This window comes from Mesoplodon mirus, assembly GCF_964341445.2.
Source record: "Mesoplodon mirus genome assembly, chromosome: 4".
In the NCBI taxonomy this organism is placed as follows: Eukaryota; Metazoa; Chordata; class Mammalia; order Artiodactyla; family Ziphiidae; genus Mesoplodon; species Mesoplodon mirus.
This window is the reverse complement of record NC_138979.1, coordinates 151,985,259-152,006,918: the sequence shown is the minus strand read 5'-3', so window position 1 is coordinate 152,006,918 and position 21,660 is coordinate 151,985,259. Positions and strand designations below refer to the sequence as shown.

Here is a 21,660-nt window from a genome sequence, read left to right as displayed (position 1 = left end):
CAAGAGAACTGATACATTACCTGAAGTGTTTAACTGCATTGAGAATAATTTTATAGCTCTGGCAGAAAATTCAGGAATTAAGAGGTAATAATTAATTCCAGGAAAGTAAAAGTTATACAAAAAGGTAAATATGATCATAGTATCTCATTTGGTTTAGCTGAAAATTGTATTTTCATAGTAGTAAGTACTACTTTGATAAAAATTAAAATGTAAAAAATAAAATACAGCTTGGATATAATTCCTCAATAGTATGTATAAATCTACTATACCTTTTTTTTAAATTATGAAATAATTTGAAGGATCCACGAAAGTATAGCAAATAATGTATAGAACATACATGTACCTAACACCTAGCTTTGATTTAGCCATATGCATTTCAGGTTTTTTTATTTTAAACAAACAATTACAGATACAATTGAAGTCTCCTGAGTAGAAGTACAGACCTCCCTTAATCTCATTTTCTTTACTTTCTCCCCCGAAGTAAGCACCATCCTGAATTTGGTGTTTATCCTTCCCAGCATGTTTTTATATTACTACATGTGATTCTTCCCATAAACAGTATAGAATTGTTTTGCATGTTCTCAAATTTTAAGCAAATGTGATCTGCATGTTTTCTTTAACATCCTTTTTTTTCCCCAACAGTGTTTTTGAGATTCACCCATATTGATACGTGTAGCTCTAGTTCATTTTAAATGCTATATTATATTTCAATATGACTACACCATAACTCACTTATCCATCTTGTGCTTGTGAACATTTAATCTGTTTTCAGCGTTTTACTATTATAAACAAGTCCTATGTTTGTCTCTCTCATGCATGTGGTGTGAGTTTCTGGAGAAGTGGAATTTTGGGGTCATCAGCAAGGGCATCTTTGAGATATTTCCAAATTGCTCTCCAAACTGGTTGAAATCCATTTAGACTCTGACCAATACTGTTTACCCAAGGTTTTGATCCTTGCCAATCACATTAAAGAAAGTTTGGAAGAGAAGAAAACTTTTAAAGTATTTTTGAAATGCACAATCCTTCAACCCAGATATCTCTTGTAATTTTATATTCCCTTCTCTGGTCCTTCTGCACTTTATTTTTCAGAAGTCTTGACCGCCTGCTGTCTAAGAGGCAGGACAGATCCCAGCTTCTCTCACCTTGCGATCCATTCAGCAGTGCCCTCAAACAGGTCTGGAGTGATGATGTTGGTCAGAGAAGCTACCGAGGCGGCACAGTACGCACTTCTGGAAGGACAGAAATAGAGGGGAAAGTGTTAAGCTTTAAGGAGGAGCTTGAACAAGGCTCACTGAACTTTTTGGACGGATTGCTCTCTGCCTTGTAAGCTGTAATCACTGCCTGTCCTCACTCCAAGCCCATGGTCAGTCCTCCTGGGTCTCCAACCAGGAGTTCTGACATTCTATTTCAATAGAGTTGCTCATGGCACAGCCTCAGTGAAAGAACATGACATTCTAGTCTCCCTCCCTCCACATGGTCAAATCTACACCAGATGAAATAACAGCCATAACAATTCCTGTGGACAGTGAATTCAGCTTTTCTTTCAAAGACCTACAATGGCTCCCCAAATTCCATGCTGTCATTCAGGTATTTCTGACATGCTCATTCAGTTGTCAGTACTGTTTTTAGATCCAGGACTTGTCTGTTTATGGCATGGACAAGTTAAAGGTTAACTGTATCTTTTCCAAACAGACACAACTCCAAAGCAGGCCGCCAGACCACACTGGCTGCTTAGACCAGGCAAGAGGGACCGAAATGTATGAGCCCAGTCAGATCCATTCCTCAGGCTTCTAGAGCAAGAAAAGGGTTTTGATTTCAAGCATCCCACCAGTACACACACACACACACGCACACTCTCTCTCTCTCTCTTTAAAGGGAAAAGAAAGAACATGTCTGTTTTTTTCCCCACATGTTATCCTACATGATTTGGAATAATTCTTGCCATTCCATCCTGTCAGCCCTAATTCTTCTCAGGACACCTTTTATTTCAGCTGATCCCTCTATTATGGAACACGTCTACAAACTGTCTTTTCTTCCCTTCCAGGGTCTTTTCAAACATCCAACATCTCAGCTCTGTTTTATGTTGAAGACAAAACCAGTCTGTTCTAATTCTGTTTACAGATCCTTTTTCTAAGGGCTCCTAAGGAATATAAAAGGGAGGAGAGAGAACAGCTTCCATATTGTTCAATATGGACATAACACTAAGCCAAGTGCACTGGGGCTCTCCAGTGAGCCACGGGCATTATTCTCCTCCCAGCATTTTTAACAGCCTGCTCATGCCGGCCAAAGGCACAGCAGAGGCTGAGTTCTACCAGCAGGCATCAGAAGCATGAAGAGTCCTTTCTGCCAAATGTTGCCATCTACCATAAGCTAACTTCGAAAGTCTGACCTAACTGCTCTCAGGTCTCAAGCCTCTCAAAGGGCTTCAAAGGTATTTGCTCTTGAATCCGAACATAACCTCTGCGGTAGGGAGGCGGCGAACACAGGGCGGTCGCCTCATAAATGGAAGAACTGAGACCTGCTGCCAGACCTCACACTGAGACCGGGAGCGAACAAAACACACCATTTTTGAGCATCTTCTTCCTCTCTCCCTCTATCCAGTCATCACATCTCTCAGATTTGTCTACTACCCTCCATCCTCTCTGCTGTTACCCAAATCCAAGTCACCATTAACCTGGGTCGGTCTCCCTCTAGCCCTGAAACCAGAGGATTTTCACTAAAACACTACAATCTATTCACTGCAACTGCAGAACTTGTAATAAAATACCAATCAGATTGTGTCACTCCCTACTGAAAACTTGTCAGTGGCTTCCCACTTCCCTTAAAATAAACTCCAGCCTTCTCAAGGAGACTTCGGGGCCCCTCTGGCTATTCCCAGCCTGACCGTCCAGCTTCATTTCTCCCCCTGCCCACCGGGCCTCTGCACTTCAGCAACACTGAACTTCTCCTTTCCTGAACACACGCTATGCTCTGTCACCAAAACTTTTGCAAATGCTGGGTCCCTATCTCCCCACTACCCACCCAGAATGCTTCCAGTTATATAACCTAGATTAGGAGGTCAGGAGTACATAACTGCTCTTTTCTTAAGATCTGAGAAAAAAATGGTGCTTGCTATGAGTTCATTGCAACTGGATTAGTGGCAGCCCACAGGAGCTGTGAATGCCTGAATAAGCTCATCTCAGAAACTGGAAGGAGTTGCGACAGACCTGAAAGATCAAGAGACCAGTTCTGCCTAACCCAGAATGAGACAAGCTGGCTTCCAGATGCCAAACTGTCCCCATCAACTGCTGCTTCTCTTCAGGTCAAATCCACTCAACAGCACTCAGGAGTAACTGCTGATGCTTCCGGGCAAAGACAATTAAAGGAAGACAAAGTGGGGCCTCCCTGGTGGCGCAGTGGTTGAGAGTCCGCCTGCCGATGCAGGGGACGCGGGTTCGTGCCCCTGTCCGGGAGGATCCCACATGCCGCGGAGCGGCTGGGCCCGTGAGCCATGGCCGCTGGGCCTGCGCGTCCGGAGCCTGTGCTCCGCAACGGGAGAGGCCACAACAGTGAGAGGCCCGCGTAATGCAAAAAAAAAAAAAACAAACAAACAAAAAAAAGGAAGACAAAGTGAAAAGTGATGGAACTGGGGCACTAGAAACCACGCAAAGCAGGGAAACTGCATGAGACCTGCTAGGTTACATCCATCATTCGCATCTTTAATCCTCTGTAAATGAAAAGCATGGCTCGAATGGCAGAACATTACCAGAGGAGCTCGGGTAGAGGAGGAATATGGTTACAGTGCTCTTCAGTGAAACAAACATATTTTATTGGAGGGGCTTCCTAGCATTTGTCTAGCAGATATGAATAAGAAAACAGAAGGAGAGAAAGATAAGATAAAAAGCAGAGGGCTATGTACCAGATGAAGGAACAAGATAAAACCCCAGAAAAACAACTAAATGAAATGGAGATAGGCAATCTTCCAGAAAAAGAATTAAGAATAATGATAGTGAAGATGATCCAGGACCTTGGAAAAAGAATGGAGGCAAAGATTGAGAAGATGCAAGAAATGTTTAACAAAGACCTAGAAGAATTAAAGAACAAACAAACAGAGATGAACAATACAATAACGGAAATGAAAACTACACTAGAAGGAATCAATAGCAGAATAACTGAGGCAGAAGAATGGATAAGTGACCTGGAAGACAGAATGGTGGAATTCACTGCTGCAGAACAGAATAAAGAAAAAAGAATGAAAAGAAATGAAGACAGCCTAAGAGACCTCTGGGACAACATTAAACGCAACAACATTCACATTATAGGGGTCCCAGAAGGAGAAGAGAGAGAGAAAGGACCCGAGAAAATATTTGAAGAGATTATAGTCAAAAACTTCCCTAACATTGGAAAGGAAATAGCCACCCAAGTCCAGGAAGTGCAGAGAGTCCCATACAGGATAAACCCAAGAAGAAACACGCCAAGACACATAGTAATCAAATTGGCAAAAATTAAAGACAAAGAAAAATTATTGAGAGTAGCAAGGGAAAAATGACAAATAACATACAAGGGAACTCCCATAAGGTTAACAGCTGATTTCTCAGCAGAAACTCTACAAGCCAGAAGGGAGTGGCATGATATACTTAAAGTGATGAAAGTGAAGAACCTACAACCAAGATTCCTCTACCCAACAAGGATCTCATTCAGATTCGATTAAGAAATCAAAAGCTTTACAGACAAGCAAAAGCTAAGAGAATTCTGCACCACCAAACCAGCTCTACAACAAATGCTAAAGGAACTTCTCTAAGTGGGAAACACAAGGGAACAAAAGGACCTACAAAAACAAACCAAGGGCTTCCCTGGTGGCGCAGTGGTTGAGAGTCCACCTGCCGATGCAGGGGACATGGGTTCGTGTCCCGGTCCAGGAAGATCCCACATGCCTCACAGCGGCTGGGCCCGTGATCCATGGCTGCTGAGCCTGCGTGTCCAGAGCCTGTGCTCCGCAACGGGAGAGGCCACAGCACGGAGAGGCCCACGTACCGCAAAAAAAAAAAAAAACCCGAGAACAATTAAGAAAATGGTCATAGGAACATACATATCAATAATTACCTTAAATGTGAATGGATTAAATGCTCCAACCAAAAGACACAGGCTCACTGAATGGATACAAAAACAAGACCTGTATATATGCTGTCTACAAGAGACCCACTTCAGACCTAGGGACACATACAGACTGAAAGTGAGGGGATGGAAAAAGATATTCCATGCAAATGGAAATCAAAAGAAAGTTGGAGTAGCAATACTCATATCAGATAAAATAAACTTCAAAATAAAGGATGTTAAAATAAATTAATTAATTAATTTTAAAAAATAGAGAATGTTACAAGAGACAAGGACACTATGTAATGATCAAGGGATCAAACCAAGAAGAAGATATAACAATTATAAATATATATGCACCGGACATAGGAGCCCCTCAATACATAAGGCAACTGCTAACAGCTATAAAAGAGGAAATTGACAGCAACACAGTAATTGTGGGGGACTTTAACACCTCACTAACACCAACAGACAGATCATCCAAACAGAAAATTAATAAGGAAACACAAGCTTTAAATGACACAATAGACCAGATAGATTTGATATGTATAGGACATTCCATCCAAAAACAGCAGATTACACTTTCTTCTCAAGTGCACACAGAACATTCTCCAGGATAGATCACATCTTGGGTCACAAATCAAGCCTCAGTAAATCTAAGAAAATTGAAATCGTATCAAGCATCTTTTCTAACCACAACGCTATGAGATTAGAAATCAATTACAGGGAAAAAACGTAAAAAACACAAACACATGGAGGCTAAATAGTACATTATTAAATAACCAAGAGATCACTGGAGAAATCAGAGGAAATAAAAAAATACCTAGAGACAAATGACAATGAAAACACGACAATCCAAAACCTATGGGATGCAGCAAAAGCAGTTCTAAGAGGGAAGTTTATAGCTATACAAGCCTACCTCAAGAAACAAGAAAGGGCTTCCCTGGTGGCACAGTGGTTGAGAGTCCGCCTGCTGATGCAGGGGACATGGGTTCATGCCCCGGTCCTGGAAGATCCCGCATGCTGCGGAGCGGCTGGGCCCGTGAGCCATGGCCGCTGTACCTGCGCGTCCGGAGCCTGTGCTCCACAATGGGAGAGGCCACAACAGTGAGAGGCCTGCGTACCGCAAAAAAAAAAAAAAAAGAAACAAAAGAAACAAGAAAAATCTCAAATAAACAACCTAACATTACACCTAAAGGAACTAGAGAAAGAAGAACAAACAAAACCCAAAGTTAGCAGAAGGAAAAAAATCATAAAGACCAGAGCAGAAATAAATGAAATAGAAACAAAGAAAACAACAGCAAAGATCAATAACACTAAAAGCTGGTTCTTTGAGAAGACAAACAAAATTGATAAACCATTAGCCAGACTTGTCAAGAAAAAGGGGAGAGGACTCAAATCAATAAAATTAGAAATGAAAAAGGAGAAGTTACAACAGACACCGCAGAAATACAAAGCATCATGACAGACTACTACAAGCAGCGCTATGCCAATAAAACGGACAACCTGGAAGAAATGGACAAATTCTTAGAAAGGTATAATCTTCCAAGACTGCACCAGGAAGAAATAGAAAATATGAACAGACCAATCACAAGTAATGAAATTGAAACTGTGATTAAAAATCTTCCAACAGGAGCTTCACTGGTGGCGCAGTGGTTGAGATTCCACCTGCCAATGCAGGGGACACAGGTTCGTGCCCCAGTCTGGGAGGATCCCACATGCCGCAGAGTGGCTGGGCCCGTGAGCCATGGCCACTGAGCCTGAGCATCTGGAGCCTGTGCTCTGCAACGGGAGAGGCCACACAGTGAGAGCCCCACATACCGCAAAAAAAAACCCAAAACAAAACAAAACAAAAAACTTCCAACAAACAAAAGTCCAGGACCAGATGGCTTCACAGGTGAATTCTATCAAACATTTAGAGAAGAGCTAACACCCATCCTTCTCAAACTCTTCCAAAAAATTGCAGAGGAAGGAAAACTCCCAAACTCATTCTATAAGGCCACCATCGCTGTGATACCAAAACCAGACAAAGATACTACAAGAAAAGAAAATTACAGACCAATATCACTGATGAATATAGATGCAAAAATCCTCAACAAAATACCAACAAACAGAATCCAACAACACATTAAAAGGAATCATACACCATGGTCAAGTGGGATTTACCCCAGAGTTGCAAGGATTCTTCTATATACGCAAATCAATCAATGTGATACACCATAGTAACAAATTGAAGAATAAAAACCATATGATCATCTCAATCGATGCAGAAAAAGTTTCTGACAAAATTCAACACCGATTTATGATAAAAACTCTCCAGAAAGTGAGCATAGAGGGAACCTACTTCAACATAATAAAGATCATATATGACAAACCCACAGCAAACATCATTCTCAATGGTGAAAAACTGAAAGCATTTCCTGTAAGGTCAGGAACAAGACAAGGATGTCCACTCCCACCACTATTATTCAACATAGTTTTGGAAGTCCTAGTCACAGCAATCAGAGAAGAAAAAAGAAATAAAAGGAATACAAATTGGAAAAGAAGTAAAACTGTCACTATTTGCAGATGACATGATACTATACATAGAGAATCCTAAAGATGCCACCAGAAAACTACTAGAGCTAATCAATGAATTTGGTAAAGCTGCAGGATACAAAATTAATGCACAGAAATCTCCTGCATTCCTATACACTAATGATGGAAAATCTGAAAGAGAAATTCAGGAAACACTCCCATTTACCATTGCAACAAAAAGAATAAAATACCTAGGAATAAACCTACCTAGGGAGACAAAAGACCTGTAATGCAGAAAACTATAAGTCACTGATGAAAGAAATTAAAGATGATACCAACAGATGGAGAGACATACCATGTTCTTGGATTGGAAGAATCAATATTGTGAAAATGACTATACTACCCAAAGCAATCTGCAGATTCAATGCAATCCCTATCAAATTACCAATGACATTTTTTACAGAACTAGAACAAAAAATCTTAAAATTTGTATGGACACACAAAAGACCCCGAATAGCCAAAGCAGTCTTGAGGGAAAAAAACGGAGCTGGAGGAATCAGACTCCCTGACTTCAGACTATACTACAAAGCTACAGTAATCAAGACAACATGGTACTGGCACAAAAACAGAAATATAGATCGACAGAACAGGATAGAAAGCCCAGAGATAAATCCACGCACCTATGGTCAACTAACCTATGACAAAGGAGGCAAAGATATACAATGGAGAAAAGACAGTCTCTTCAATAAGTGGTGCTGGGAAAACTGGACAGCTACATGTAAAAGAATGAAATTAGAACACTCCCTAACACCACACACAAAAATAAACTAAAAATGGATTAGAGACCTAAATGTAAGACCGGACACTATAAAACTCTTAGAGGAAAACATAGGAAGAACGCTCTTTGACATAAATCACAGCAAAATATTTTTTGATCCACCTCCTAGAGTAATGGAAATAAAAACAAAAATAAACAATGGGACCTAATGAAACCTTAAAGCTTTTGCACAGCAAAGGAAACCATAAACAAGACCAAAAGACAACCCTCAGAATGGGAGAAAATATTTGCAAATGAATCATCAAAGGATTAATCTCCAAAATATATAAACAGCTCATGCAGCTCAATATTAAAAAAACAAACAACTGAATCCAAAAATGGGCAGAAGACCTAAATAGACATTTCTCCAATGAAGACGTACAAATGGCCAAGAAGCACATGAAAAGCTGCTCAACATCACTAATTATTAGAGAAATGCAAATCAAAACTACACTGAGGTATCAACTCACACCAGTTAGAATGGGCATCATCAGAAAATCTACAAACAACAAATCCTGGAGAGAGTGTGGAGAAAAGGGAACCCTCTTGCACTGTTGGTGGGAATGTAAATGGATACAGCCACTGTGGAGAACAGTATGGAGGTTCCTTAAAGAACTAAAACTAGAATTACCATATGACCCAGCAATCCCACTACTAGGCATATACCCAGAGAAAACCATAATTCAAAAAGACACATGCAGGCTTCCCCGGTGGCGCAGTGGTTAAGAATCCACCTGCCAATGCAGGGGACACAGGTTCGAGCCCTGGTCTGGGAAGATCCCACATGCCATGGAGCAACTAAGCCCATGCACCACAACTACTGAGCCTGAGCTCTAGAGCCCGCAAGCCACAACTACTAAGCCCACGTGCCACAACTACTGAAGCCTGTGTGCCTAGAGCCCGTGCTCTGCAACAAGAGAAGCCATGACAATGAGAAGCCCGTGCACGGCAACTAAGGGTAGCCCCTGCTCACCAACGAAGAGTAGCCCCCGCTCACCGCAACTAGAGAAAGTCCACGCACAGCAACGAAGACCCAACACAGCCATAAATAAATAAATAAATAAATAAATAAATAAATAAATAAATTTATTTTTAAAAAAGACACATGCACCTCAATGTTCATTGCAGCCCTATTTACAACAGCCAGGTCATGGAAGCAACCTAAAAGCAACCTAAATGCCCATCGACAGACAGATGGATAAAGAAGATGTGGTACATATATAGAATGGAATATTACTCAGCCATAAAAAGGAACGAAATTGGGTCATGTGTAGAGACGTGGATGCATCTAGAGACTGTCAAGCAAAATGAAGTAAGTCAGAAAGAGAAAAACAAATATCGTATATTAACGCATATATGTGGAACCCAGAAAATGGTACAGATGAACCAGCTTGCAGAGCAGAAATTGAGACACAGATGTAGAGAACAAACGTATGGACACCAAGGGGGAAAAGCGGCGGGGTGGTGGTGGTGGTGGTGTGATGAATTGGGCGATTGGGATTGACATGAATATACTGATCTGTATAAAATGGATAACTAATAAGGAAAATAAATAAATAAAAAATAAACATACACAGGTTATTTGTAAGTAAAAAAACAAACAAAAAAACCCCAATTATTGGGTCTCTTTGAACTACAGAATTCAATGGACACCTCTTGCAGGAAAAAAAAAAAGAAAACAGAAGGAAACTGGCGCCAGGATGAATAAGTTAGAGAGTAATCATATCTGAAAAAGGTATGTGATAAAATGCCAAAGCAATCTTGCCAGGGTTTGTTTGCTTTCACCTATAATCCCAGGAAACTTTAAAAAGCTAAATTTGGAGTACCTGTAGAACAGGATGAAAATGTAGTGACCAAGAGGGGGAAAACATTTTTTAACTTTTTTCTTATGACGTCAACACAATACTGCTTTTCCTCAATAGTTATATTGACTTCACTGGCATACACAGTGTAAAAACAAGACCACAGGCCCAAAAGGGAGTCCCTTATGCTAAACTCCACATTGCCAAACCCGACTTCATTATGGTTTCTGCCCTCCCAGAAATGGAATCTTAAACCGTCAATCAGGAATCACCTGATCAGCACCGGTGAGGGGATCTGCCTGGTGGACACAGCCAACCCGCTTTTCTGCCTGCTTTAACTTCCTTGTCCCTGCTCCCTTCTGCCCATAAAAGCTTCTCATTTTGTACAGCTCCTCAGGGCTCCTTCCTGTCTGCTAGATGGGATGCTGCCGCATTCAAATCAAGTGTTGCTCAAATAAATTCAAAAAATTGTTAATAGGCCTCCATTTATCTTTTAACAACAGACACCGGGATAATGTGATATAAGAAGAAATATGTATTTGGTCTTCTCCTCAGCACAGAGCTCATAAAACCTGTGGAATTTCCTGACTGATGGGCGATAGGAGAGTCCTGTTATTCATAACATGCGCCCTTTGACCACACCTGAGTTTATGCTAATGAGGTGACTCCTGGAGGATGGGGGCTGGTTGCCAGAGGCACCAACCATGGGATTCGAGGGTTGGAACTTCCAGGCCCACTCCCCAGAAGACTGAGTTAATCACCAGTGGTTGATGAGTTCATCAATCATGCCTACATAGTGGAGCCTCCATAAAAACCCCAGATGAAGGAGTCTGGGGGAGCTTCTGGGCTGTGGACGCACCCCTGTGCCTGCTGGGAGGGTGGCACATCCCAACGTCACGGGGACATAAGTCCCTACGCTTGGACATTTCCAGCCCTCACCCTACATACCCCTTCATGTGGCTGTTCATTTGTATCCTTTATGACATCCTTTATAATAAACTAGTTAAACAGTAAAAAATTCTCCTGAGTATTCTGAGCTCTCCTAGCAAATTACTGAAATGAGGAGGGGGTCGTAGGAACCCCTGGTTTGTAGCCAAGTCAGGCAGAAGTGTGGGTAACTTGGGAACCCACTACTTGTGACCAGTGTCTGAGATGGGGGCAGTCTTGTGGGACTGAGCCCTTAACCTGTGATGTCTGTGCTAACTCTGGGTAGTTAGGGTCGGAACTGTTTAATACGAGGAAGAAACACCCCGACATTTCATGTCAGAAGCGTTGGGAGTAGAGAGACAGTTCTCCAGGTACCTAGGTTTCCAGATACCTTTTACTTTTATGGTTTGAACAGACAGGTTCCAGACAGAAGAACATCCTTCACTGAAGGTCTCTGCAGCCTGGTTACCTACTTTTATCTGCAACATGTTTTGTGCTCCACAACTTTCATGTTTTTTTCTTCCCCTATACTTTCAAACCAATAGTTAAGCCAGAATATTAATCAATTTGTGTAGAGGAAAATACATTTACAAATAGGCAATAAGATGGCTTTGATATAGAAACCTCATAAAAATGTATTTATCAGACTAAAGAATAATAATCTGGTATAAAATCTCAATGATCCACACTGCCTTTGAATAATGACTAATTCAGTGAATTCCCTATATGCTTCATAGGCAACCTCCTGCCAGGTGAGTAAACTACTTGCTAGGTACTTATAATTCTTGAGAAAAGTGATCATTTTGAGCCAGCTGGTTCCATCAGTTCATGCAACTGTTTTTCATACACCCTACTGGCCCCTAAGGGTTTCTGCACCACCCAAAGCAATTCTCACACAGTTGTTAAACATTCTCATGATTTCACCAAATTCATTCAGAAAATATCTCCCATTCCCATGCCAGAGAGATGAAAGATTATATTACACTATACAGTTACATCTTACAGTATATCCTTTCATATCAAACAAATGTATTTTTCATTTTTAAAACAAAAGCATTTGATTTTGTTTCTGTGTTATTCATATTTTGGCATTTACATAAAAGAAGTCAAGTGACAGTGACCCCTGAGGACATCTGTGTCGTATTTGCAGTGATTATGAACTGTGTCACTGACACTTTACTCTGCATGTCATTCGGTGAGACAAGGCAGCAGCTTCCCTGTGTTGTTCCCTGGGCTTGGCATCTCTGATGGCAGATAAACCCGAGAATCTGCTGACGCAGCAGCCTGAGAAAAACCCCACTCACCTCACGTCCACCTCACCTCCAACGTGCATGAGAAAAGAGCCATCGGGTTGCTTCAGCGAGTACAAATACTGGAGAAGCTTTTCTCTGAGAAACGAACAGGAGAGAGGCAGGAGATGGCGATGGTCAGTGCACTGTCAGCATGCGGGAGCCCAGCTGGGTGTCCAGTCCTGCTGGCTTTGACTGTACCTGTTAATGACATCATAGGCCTCTTCGGTGCCAATGATGCATAGCGCGTTGACTGCTGCGTATGTGGGCGCAAGGTGTGGGTACTGGCCAGGGCCCCCTCCAAAGCCACCTTCTGGGCTTTGACACAGCTCCAGGAACTGACACACGCTAGGTACACAGCCAAAGGGAAAGACAAGGTCAGACAGCATTAATTTCAAAACACCGAATTCCTCCAGTCCATGCCTTTCCAAGCCTCCGCCCTCCTCAAAAGGGAAGAAACCTCCCCTCCCCACCTAGTGAATATATACTGAATACAGTTAACACCTGTGAAGGGCCTAATTCTCTAATGATAGCCTGATTCTCTGCTATCATCAGCTTTGTGTGCCCTCCTTTCTGAGTTTTGTATTTAAGCATTTGCCTAGTCGTGAAGCAAGGAACATAAGGCCGGGCAGAAATACACAGCCTTTTTTAGAACTGGGAGTAAGTCTCATGCTTCTTGACCTAATCTTTCCCATATTTTCCTCTCAATTTGCCACCCTGGATCTATGGAACCAGCCCATTCTCCTTGTCTCTAGGGTACCTCCCAGGCTTCGGATTTTGCCTAAATCATGGTGATACTCAATTGCTGGTCTAGAGCCATCACCTAGGCCTACCAGAAAAATTTAAAGCGGTGCCTTCTCACCCCCATTGCCGTGTAAGCCCCAGTGGGCTACTGATTTTTACTCCGTTCACCGACAAGAAACAAGCTTCCAATGGAGTCTGCCTCCATGGTTAGGAGAATAAGAAAGAGGTGGGCTTCTGCTTGCTCCGCTCACTGTGGCAAACTTAAGCACTGCTGGCTCCTATCACAGGAATGCATCCCAGGCTGTAGGCTTCTGGAGAGTTTCTCACAGAGGCTCCAGCTCCTTCACTGAGGGAAGCTGTTTATTGAGGGTTGGCCTCCAAGCCTTTGCTTCCAAGCATGGCATCAGTCTGCCCAGAAGTTATCTTCTTGCTTTAAGTGAAACCAAGAGAACCCCTCTTTGTTTAAGGTCCTCTAAAGTTCATCGGAAAGGGGTGCCCCCGGAGGGTGCCCCCTGGTTCTCAAGCTGTTTCCGCACAACGTAGCAGGATCACAGCTTCCTACTAGGACAAGTCCTCAGTTAAGAGAACCAGCTGCAAATGTGTCCTTCTAGTGCTCAGACAGCCTTCTTTTCCTGGACTCTTTTGTCTCATTTTTTCTTGTCTACTGCTGCCAGAGAGATGGCACAGAGTCTACTTAATCTCCACTAAGACACAAGCTGATTGCGCCTCTCCCACCTCATATTTGATGACTTTTGATTTCAGACCTGCCATTATCTGGGCAGGGACAGCCACAGAAAATGCTGCTGACTTCCCAGTAAAGCCCTGAAATCATCACAGGTTAAAAGCAATCCACACTCACTTCACGTTCCACCCACAATTTTACTGTAGGAAACACAAGGATTGAAACTGAAGTTGATAATCAGAGAAGGAAGACGGTTCTGTGACATGTTTTTTTTTTTTTTTTAATTTATTTTATTTATTTATTTGGCTGCGTTGGGTCTTTCTTCGTTTCTGTGCGAGGGCTTTCTCTAGTTGCGGAGAGCGGGGGCCACTCTTCATCGCGCTGCGCGGGCCTCTCACTGTCACGGCCTCTCCTGTTGCGGAGCACAGGCTCCAGACGCGCAGGCTCAGTAGTTGTGGCTCACGGGCCCAGTCGCTCCACGAGCATGTGGGATCTTCCCAGACCAGGGCTCGAACCCGTGTCCTCTGCATTGGCAGGCAGATTCTCAACCACTGCGCCACCAGGGAAGCCCCTGTGACATGTTTTTAATAGCAATTAATTTTTGCAGAGAAAAATGAGTTTTTTACTAACATGTTTCCCAAACCCTCATCAATTCTTATCCTATTTCCCAGAAACAAAGAGCTAATAAACTCCTGGTCTAACAAAAGTTGGCTGCATTAGCTTACAAAAAGCTTTCTGATCACAAAAATAACGTTTTTTGGCTGACATAAAACTTAACAGCACATTTTAAAAAAGAAAAAGGAAAAGAGTCATCTAGTTATCCATTCCCTTCCCCAGCTCCCATGATAAATTACGGCAAATGCAATACTCCTGACCCTGTAGCCTAAAGTCTGGAATGGGCCGGGATCTGAATGTACCAGAGACACCATTAAATCACCCCTCCACACCAACTGCCCCCAGCTGACAGGCTGCATCTGACTGACTGAGGGCTATGTGGGGAACAGGGGTTGGGCTCTTCTTGAGTCTGAGACACTTCCGTACTATAGAACATTCTGATCCAGAGTCTTTCCAACTTGTACCTTAAGGAACTGGCAAACTGACAGTGAAGCTACCAGCTGTCGTGAGCAGAACTCCTAGCAATTCTGAAAAGCAAAATCTGAATGATACTTCTAACGATCCAAAGGGGAAGAAAAACTTGTCTTAGAGACCAGAAATTTGCCAACTAATTTTAAAAATCACATGCGGAAAACACTGAGCAAACACCAAGAGTGGCACACTTTGTGAAAAACAAGTCTTCATAAATCACTCATTTAGTCATATGACTGAAAGATCTAGGAGATCAATTTTCTTTCAAGTCAGCAAGGCATTTCATCCTCGCTTACATGACGATTTCCAACAAAGTGGGAAACTATCTTCCAGATCAGGGATTTAAAAACCCCAAATGTGTATATGAGAATCACTGGAGGGCTAATAAAGAACACAGACCCAGACTTGCTGAAGCAGGAAAGAGCTGGGCCTCTGTATTTTTACCAAATTCCCAGGTGATGTGGATACACACGAAGTTTGAATACCACAAGTCTTTGCTGTATAATTAGAATCACTTTGGGGATGTTTTAAAAAAAAAACAAAAACCAAGCCTAGGCCACATCTAATATCAATTAAATCAGAGTCGCTGAGGGTGGGCCCAAGTGGCAACAGTTTTAAAAATTCCCCATGTGACTCCAATGTACAGCCAAGTATCAGTGCTTCTCAAACTCGAGTGTGCGTGGAAGTCACCTGAGTATCTTGTCAAACTGCAGATCTAATTCAGTAGAACTAAAGGGACCCGAGATTCTGCATTTCTAGCAAGCTCCCAGGTGATGGCAATGCTGCTGGTCTGGGGACCACATTTTGGGTAGCAATGTGATATATCTGCACTGTCCAATAGGTAGCCACTAGCCACATGAGGTTTTTTAAATTTCAATTTAAATTAATTAAATTTAAAATTAAGCTCCTCAGTCACACAAGCCACATTGCAACTGCTCAATAGCTACATGTGGCTAGTGGCTGCGATAAATTATAGAACATTTCCATTACCTTGTTGAGTTCTATTGGACACCACTGCTTTATCATTCAACTATTAAAAAGTGTGTAAAACCTGTAAGAGGATTAAGTTCAAAGCAAGATTATCGATGATTTACTTGGACTTTTAGGGGATGGTTGAGGACTGCCTTAAAGTGGTTGATTCTGGACATCACTGTCACCAGTGTGGATGGAGGACTCAAAAGCATGCATAGTATATAAGCAAATAATACATAACGAGCAGGGAAACCCTCCAAGGAGAGAAAGCCCAGAATAATATAAAACAAATCAGAAGCCAATAAGAATAAAACAAATGAAACAGGTGTAAGTAGCAAGTAATATACTTAGAGATGGCAGGAGTAGGGGGATGAAGAAAGCATATAAATATGAGAAATAACTAGGAACACAGCAGAAAAAGGACCAGAGGTTAGGGTCCAGGACTTGTAAACAATAAAGAAAATGCTTTTTCAAAGCATCATAAACATAGTATTGGTCAAAACTATATCTGGCTCAAGCCTCCATTTTCCAACTCAAAGGAATTTCAGAATAGAGTTGTAAAAATGGCTAAGTATACAAGTGATTAAAAGGCTTACCATTAGAGAAAACCACAGTGTGGAAGCTACTCAGCAAAATACCTCAAGTATACAAAGGGTAATTATGCAAACTTTCTAGTAAAGAAACAAAAATTGAAGCTAATCTGCAGCAAGAAGAATTTAGGTTAGATTTAAGAAAAACTTCAGCACCAGACAGGTTACCACAGATAGACTTAAGGCCTAGAATAAGTTAGAAAGATGGTAGCTTTGGAAATAGGCACAGTCATCCTTGAGCAGATGACTCAGGAGCATATGCGAAGGCAGGATGGATGACCTGACATCAGGCTAAGACATCTATGCTAAGTCTTCCGATTTTCATACTGTAAGACAGCTTCAGCTGATACAAGGGAAAGGAAAACTCCTTCCCTGGCAGAGGAGAGCAATGAACAGGGGAAAGACAGGCAGGCTCTCCTGTTGATTCCAGGAGGCCAGTGTCGCCCTGGGGAGGACGACAGGTTATCTGATTTCATCAAGAGCTGGCGATGCCTGGTGTGTTGCTGTTTTAGAAGTGTGGTCAAGTCTAAAGTTGGTTATTTTAGAGCAGGGTTTCTCCACCGTGGCACTATTGACATTCTGGACTGGATAATTCTTGGTTGTGGGGACTGTCCTGTGGAGGATATTTAGCAGCTTCCCCAACCTCCACCTTCTAGATACCAGCAACACCTGGCCAAAAAACGCCCAGAAGACAAATGACCACGTAAGGTATCTTCACTGAAAGATAAGGAAACAAATTAAATTTAAAAGGAAAGATATTTCAGGAGCTATCCAGGGGACAAGCAACTAATAACCTTTCGAAAGGGAAATAATAAAACACTGACACATGAAAATTTAAATTTAATCTTTAGAAAAACTTTACAAGTGGAAAAGTCCTAAAACAAGTTTTAAGTTAAAGATAGTTTTCAGATCTTACAGAAGCTAAAAGACCTAACACTACAGTAGTTTCCCTGTGGTTTTCATTTTACCCTGTGTGTCTCATTAACGTAGCATTCAATAACAACGCGTGGGATTCTCATTAAAAGATGCTTCCTTTAGTTCTAAAATCATTAACAAGGCAAATGCACTTAGTCTGGTTCCAAAATATGAATTTACTTTAGGTAAACACATGTATAAATTTGTGGATACAATCTCTTAAGAGAGGCACACTAAATTCCTACCTATAAATATATTATTCTTGAAAGGTCTGAAACCAGCAGTAAAAGCCTGGCCTTGCTGACTTTGGTAGGCAGTCACAGTAGCTGACAAAAGTGGTTTTGTCCACTAGAGGGAACTCAGCTTGTCATATTGTTCCCAGAACAAACAGAAGTACAACAGTGAACAAAATAGGAAAGAGAGAGAAACTTGAGTGTGTGTGTGTGTGTGTGTGTGAGTGTGTTGCACACTAGGCTGGGGAGGGGGAAGAGAAGACAGCAGAAAAATAATTAAACTCTACAGCTAAACTCAACCTCTAGGTCACCTTAATATTTGTATAAAGAAGAGGGAAACAAAAAAAACCTAATCACATTTTCAAAGCATTTCTTTTCCCTGTGCAAAATAAACAAAAAGGCAATATCCAAAATCAAGTAGTCTTTTTTAAAAAAAAAATCCCCATATTTTTATAGAAGTCATTAAGATTTCTGTTTCTTACTAAAAATAGTTTATTCCCTTATAAGCCAGAGCTACTAGGCTCTGTTCATTACAAATATTATCTGCACCTAGAATTAACTGCCTGCTAGGCACACAACAAAGTACATTATTGGGAAGTCTAAGTAATTCTTTCAAAGTCTGTTAAATCAATGCTCAGAAGAACCATAGGTAAAGCTTTTAAGTTGGCTGTGAAACAGAAAATTTTGCTCATTAACTATCAAGTGGTTCTTGCAATCAGGACAAATCAGCTTTTTAGTTTTAAAACATTCTTTTAATTACAAAACAACAGTTTCATTGTAGAAATTTTAGAAAATGCAAATCAGCTTAAAAAAGAAAAGAAAAAAATCACCTTCAACCCCACCATCTGCACAAATAACTACCATGTGTGTATCTATCCTTGTTTTTTTCTATGCATAGAACCACCTTTATTTTTAATCTATAAAAAAATGAATCTTTACCTTTTTTCATTTAAATATCTTTCTATATAAATACATACATTTTTATATACAAATATACACATTTATAAAGAAAAATTAAAAAATATATATATACACATTTATATATTTTTTTTTAATTGAGGTATATATTATTGACATGTAACATTATATTAGGTTCAGATGATCTGACAACATTAGGATTTGATATTTGTATATACTGGGAAGTGATCACCACAACATGTCTATTCAACACCTGTTAACTTTTACATTTTTACGTGGCTGCATAGTATTTCACTGTATGTATCATGACATAGGTACTTTACCTGAACTTTACGCCTATAGCATCCCCGACTGTTGATACTTAGGTTGTCTCCAATCGTTCAGTGTGAAAAGCCCTCTAAGGGGGTCCTCTCTTCCTATCTGATGTTGCCACAAAAGCTGCTCTGACACTTATTCCCTCAGAAAAGCCTTACATATAAGACGCCAAGTATACAACCTGGACAAAACTCAAAATCGATGCTGACCCGAGTTTTTCCACGTCAAGAAGCCCCTTATCACCATCTTCCCACTTCAGACCGGTCTACGTCCACCTCTAGGGGGCATCCTTCCTGCTCCAAACCACTGCTCCTTTAGGGGGTATCTGCACTTCACTCACAAAATCCTCCCATGTCTTTTGTCTTCTCTCACATACGACTTTCCCATTCCCATTCCCCCAGCGTGCATCCTGATTGTGTATGTGGAGGATGGGGGGGGAACTTCCCAAACAATCCACAACCCCCAACTGGTATTTCAAAAACACACAGGCCTTTATTTTGACAATTAAATTCCTGTTACTGCAGAAACTGTGTCCAACTCTACATCCAGAGCTAGAAGCAACTAGGCTTGCAGCAGCTCTGTGATGTGGAAGACAATGCATATTTTTCCTCTCCCTCTGAAAGCATCGTACACATCACAAGGGTTAATGGCCTAATTCTTTATTATCTTCCCTATCCACATTCATCACAAGACACCCTGCCCAGGAAGGCAAGAATGAGAGGTTATTGTTAAGACGGAATGAATGAGACAATGTGTGGCTCTGTTCTTCTGACCTGACCCAGGCAGGGGGACTGCGGCCAGGGAGGGGTATGTGCTGGCCTCCACGCGTCCCGGCACAGCTGCCCGTGTGCTGCGGGCAGACGAACCTAGCTCAGGGGCCTCCCTCTGACTCTCTCCCTCCGGAGCAGCAGCGGGAGAGATGAGGTCGAGGTGCTGCTGAGGGGACGCGATCTCTCTCAGTGAGAACTGGAGCATTAGATCCAATTCCTGGCGGCTCTCTGCTACCTCAGGTACCCCTCAGACTAGAGTGATGATCGGTTTCTTCTTTAAAATACAAACTATATGGGCTTCCCTGGTGGCGCAGTGGTAGAGAGTCCGCCTGCCGATGCAGGGGACACGGGTTTGTGCCCCGGTCCGGGAAGATCCCACATGCCACGGAGCGGCTGGGCCCGTGAGCCATGGCCGCTGAGCCTGTGCGTCCGGAGCCTGTGCTCCGCAATGGGAGAGGCCACAACAGTGAGAGGCCCACGTATCGCAAAAAAAAAACAAAAAAAAAACAAAAAAAACCCCAATAAAATACAAACTATGATGAGCGTCTAAGGATGAGAAGCCACACTGAGGACACCGTCTGCACCAGCACTTTGGGAAGAATCCTAGTTGCTGAGATCTTTAACCATAAATCAGAAGCTTAGGAAAACGATGTCATGACATTTGTACACCAAGACGGTAACACATCCACTGCCATCAAGAGCCATACTGTCCCTCCCAGGCATTGGTGAGGAGGGACTTCTATGGACGTGTTTACGGAAAGCAAAGACATTTTTGTCCACTGGGTTGCCACGCGTTTCCCCACAGAAGCTATTCAAATGCATACTGTACTTTCTGGCAAAATCATATTTCTCCAGAGTTGATGATGAAGACTTTTCTCAAAGACCAGAGCAAGAGCCAAAAGAAAAGGCCACAGAAGAGACAGAATCCTTCTCTTGGGAGTTCAAAGTCTTATTCTACCTGTGAGCATACAATGGGCTTCTGAAGTGGAAGAGTTTCAGGAAGTTACTGGAGGTCAAGAGAAGGGCAACGGTGTCTTTGTAGTGCTCTGTGGTTTTCATTCAAAATAAATAAAACAGAAATGAAACAAAAAGAACCCCGAAGTCAAAATACAATTTCAGAGAACACCCCGGGTTCCCCAAAGCCAGACTCACTCTGTCGCCACCATCTGGGGAATGGGTTCATCTAGGAGTTCCAAGCTGTGCAGGATCCAGTAGCAGAGCCATGGGCGGCTGGCATCCAGACACTGCAAAAGGAACAGGGTAGAAAACACACCCCTTGTTCAGAATCCTTCCAAGACCCTGCGGAAAAGGCAGCAGGGTCTCCAACCGTTCAGTGTGAAAGGGGAGACATCTGTCTCCCTCCTGGCAGCCTGGCAAGGAGGAGGAGGACAACCTATGAACAATCAGTGAATGAAGGACACTTTGCCTGGTGGCCTTAGCCAGGAGCTGAAATGACCATATGTGAGAAAAGGACAATGGGACAAAGGAGTTTAACCTGAACCCAATGGGTCCTTCCCTCACAGGCATCCAAAGAAGCCAAGCAGAGGACTTCTCACACGCCAGAAAGTTAAGTGCTACTATTTTCTCAGTGCAGATCCAAGAAGATACACAACCTCAGGAAGGGATTTGCTGGAGTAACTCATTCAGTAAGTATCTCCTCATGCCAAGCTCTGGGGGCACAGTAATGAGTAAAATTCAGTTCCTACTCTTAAGATACTTTGTTTAGGATGTGTGTGGTTTTCTGTAGAGGAAGAGGGCAATTAGAAAGACATGTAAGGGGCTTCCCTGGTGGCACAGTGGTTGAGAGTCCGCCTGCTGATGCAGGGGACACGGGTTCGTGCCCCGGTCTGGGAAGATCCCACATGCCGCGGAATGGCTGGGCCTGTGGGCCATGGTCGCTGAGCCTGCGCATCCGGAGCCTGTGCTCTGCAACAGGAGAGGCCACAGCAGTGAGAGGCCCGCGTACCGCAAAAAAAAAAAAAAAAAAAAGACATGTAAGTACAAGTGCCT

General features: G+C 42.2%; 1 protein-coding gene across 2 annotated transcripts in view; it reads right to left on the bottom strand.

Annotated features, from left to right (window-relative positions):
- Window positions 1–21,660, bottom strand: part of FNTB (farnesyltransferase, CAAX box, subunit beta) — an 80,397-nt gene that overhangs the window by 22,165 nt on the left and 36,572 nt on the right. For both annotated transcript variants that reach the window (XM_082618929.1, XM_082618930.1), the window contains exons 4-7: window positions 20,803–20,894; window positions 12,627–12,773; window positions 12,441–12,524; window positions 1,143–1,229 (exon numbers count right to left, since the gene is read on the bottom strand). In XM_082618929.1, coding sequence (XP_082475055.1) covers window positions 1,143–1,229; window positions 12,441–12,524; window positions 12,627–12,773; window positions 20,803–20,894 — 410 coding nt within the window. The remainder of the gene's footprint in view (window positions 1–1,142; window positions 1,230–12,440; window positions 12,525–12,626; window positions 12,774–20,802; window positions 20,895–21,660) is intronic.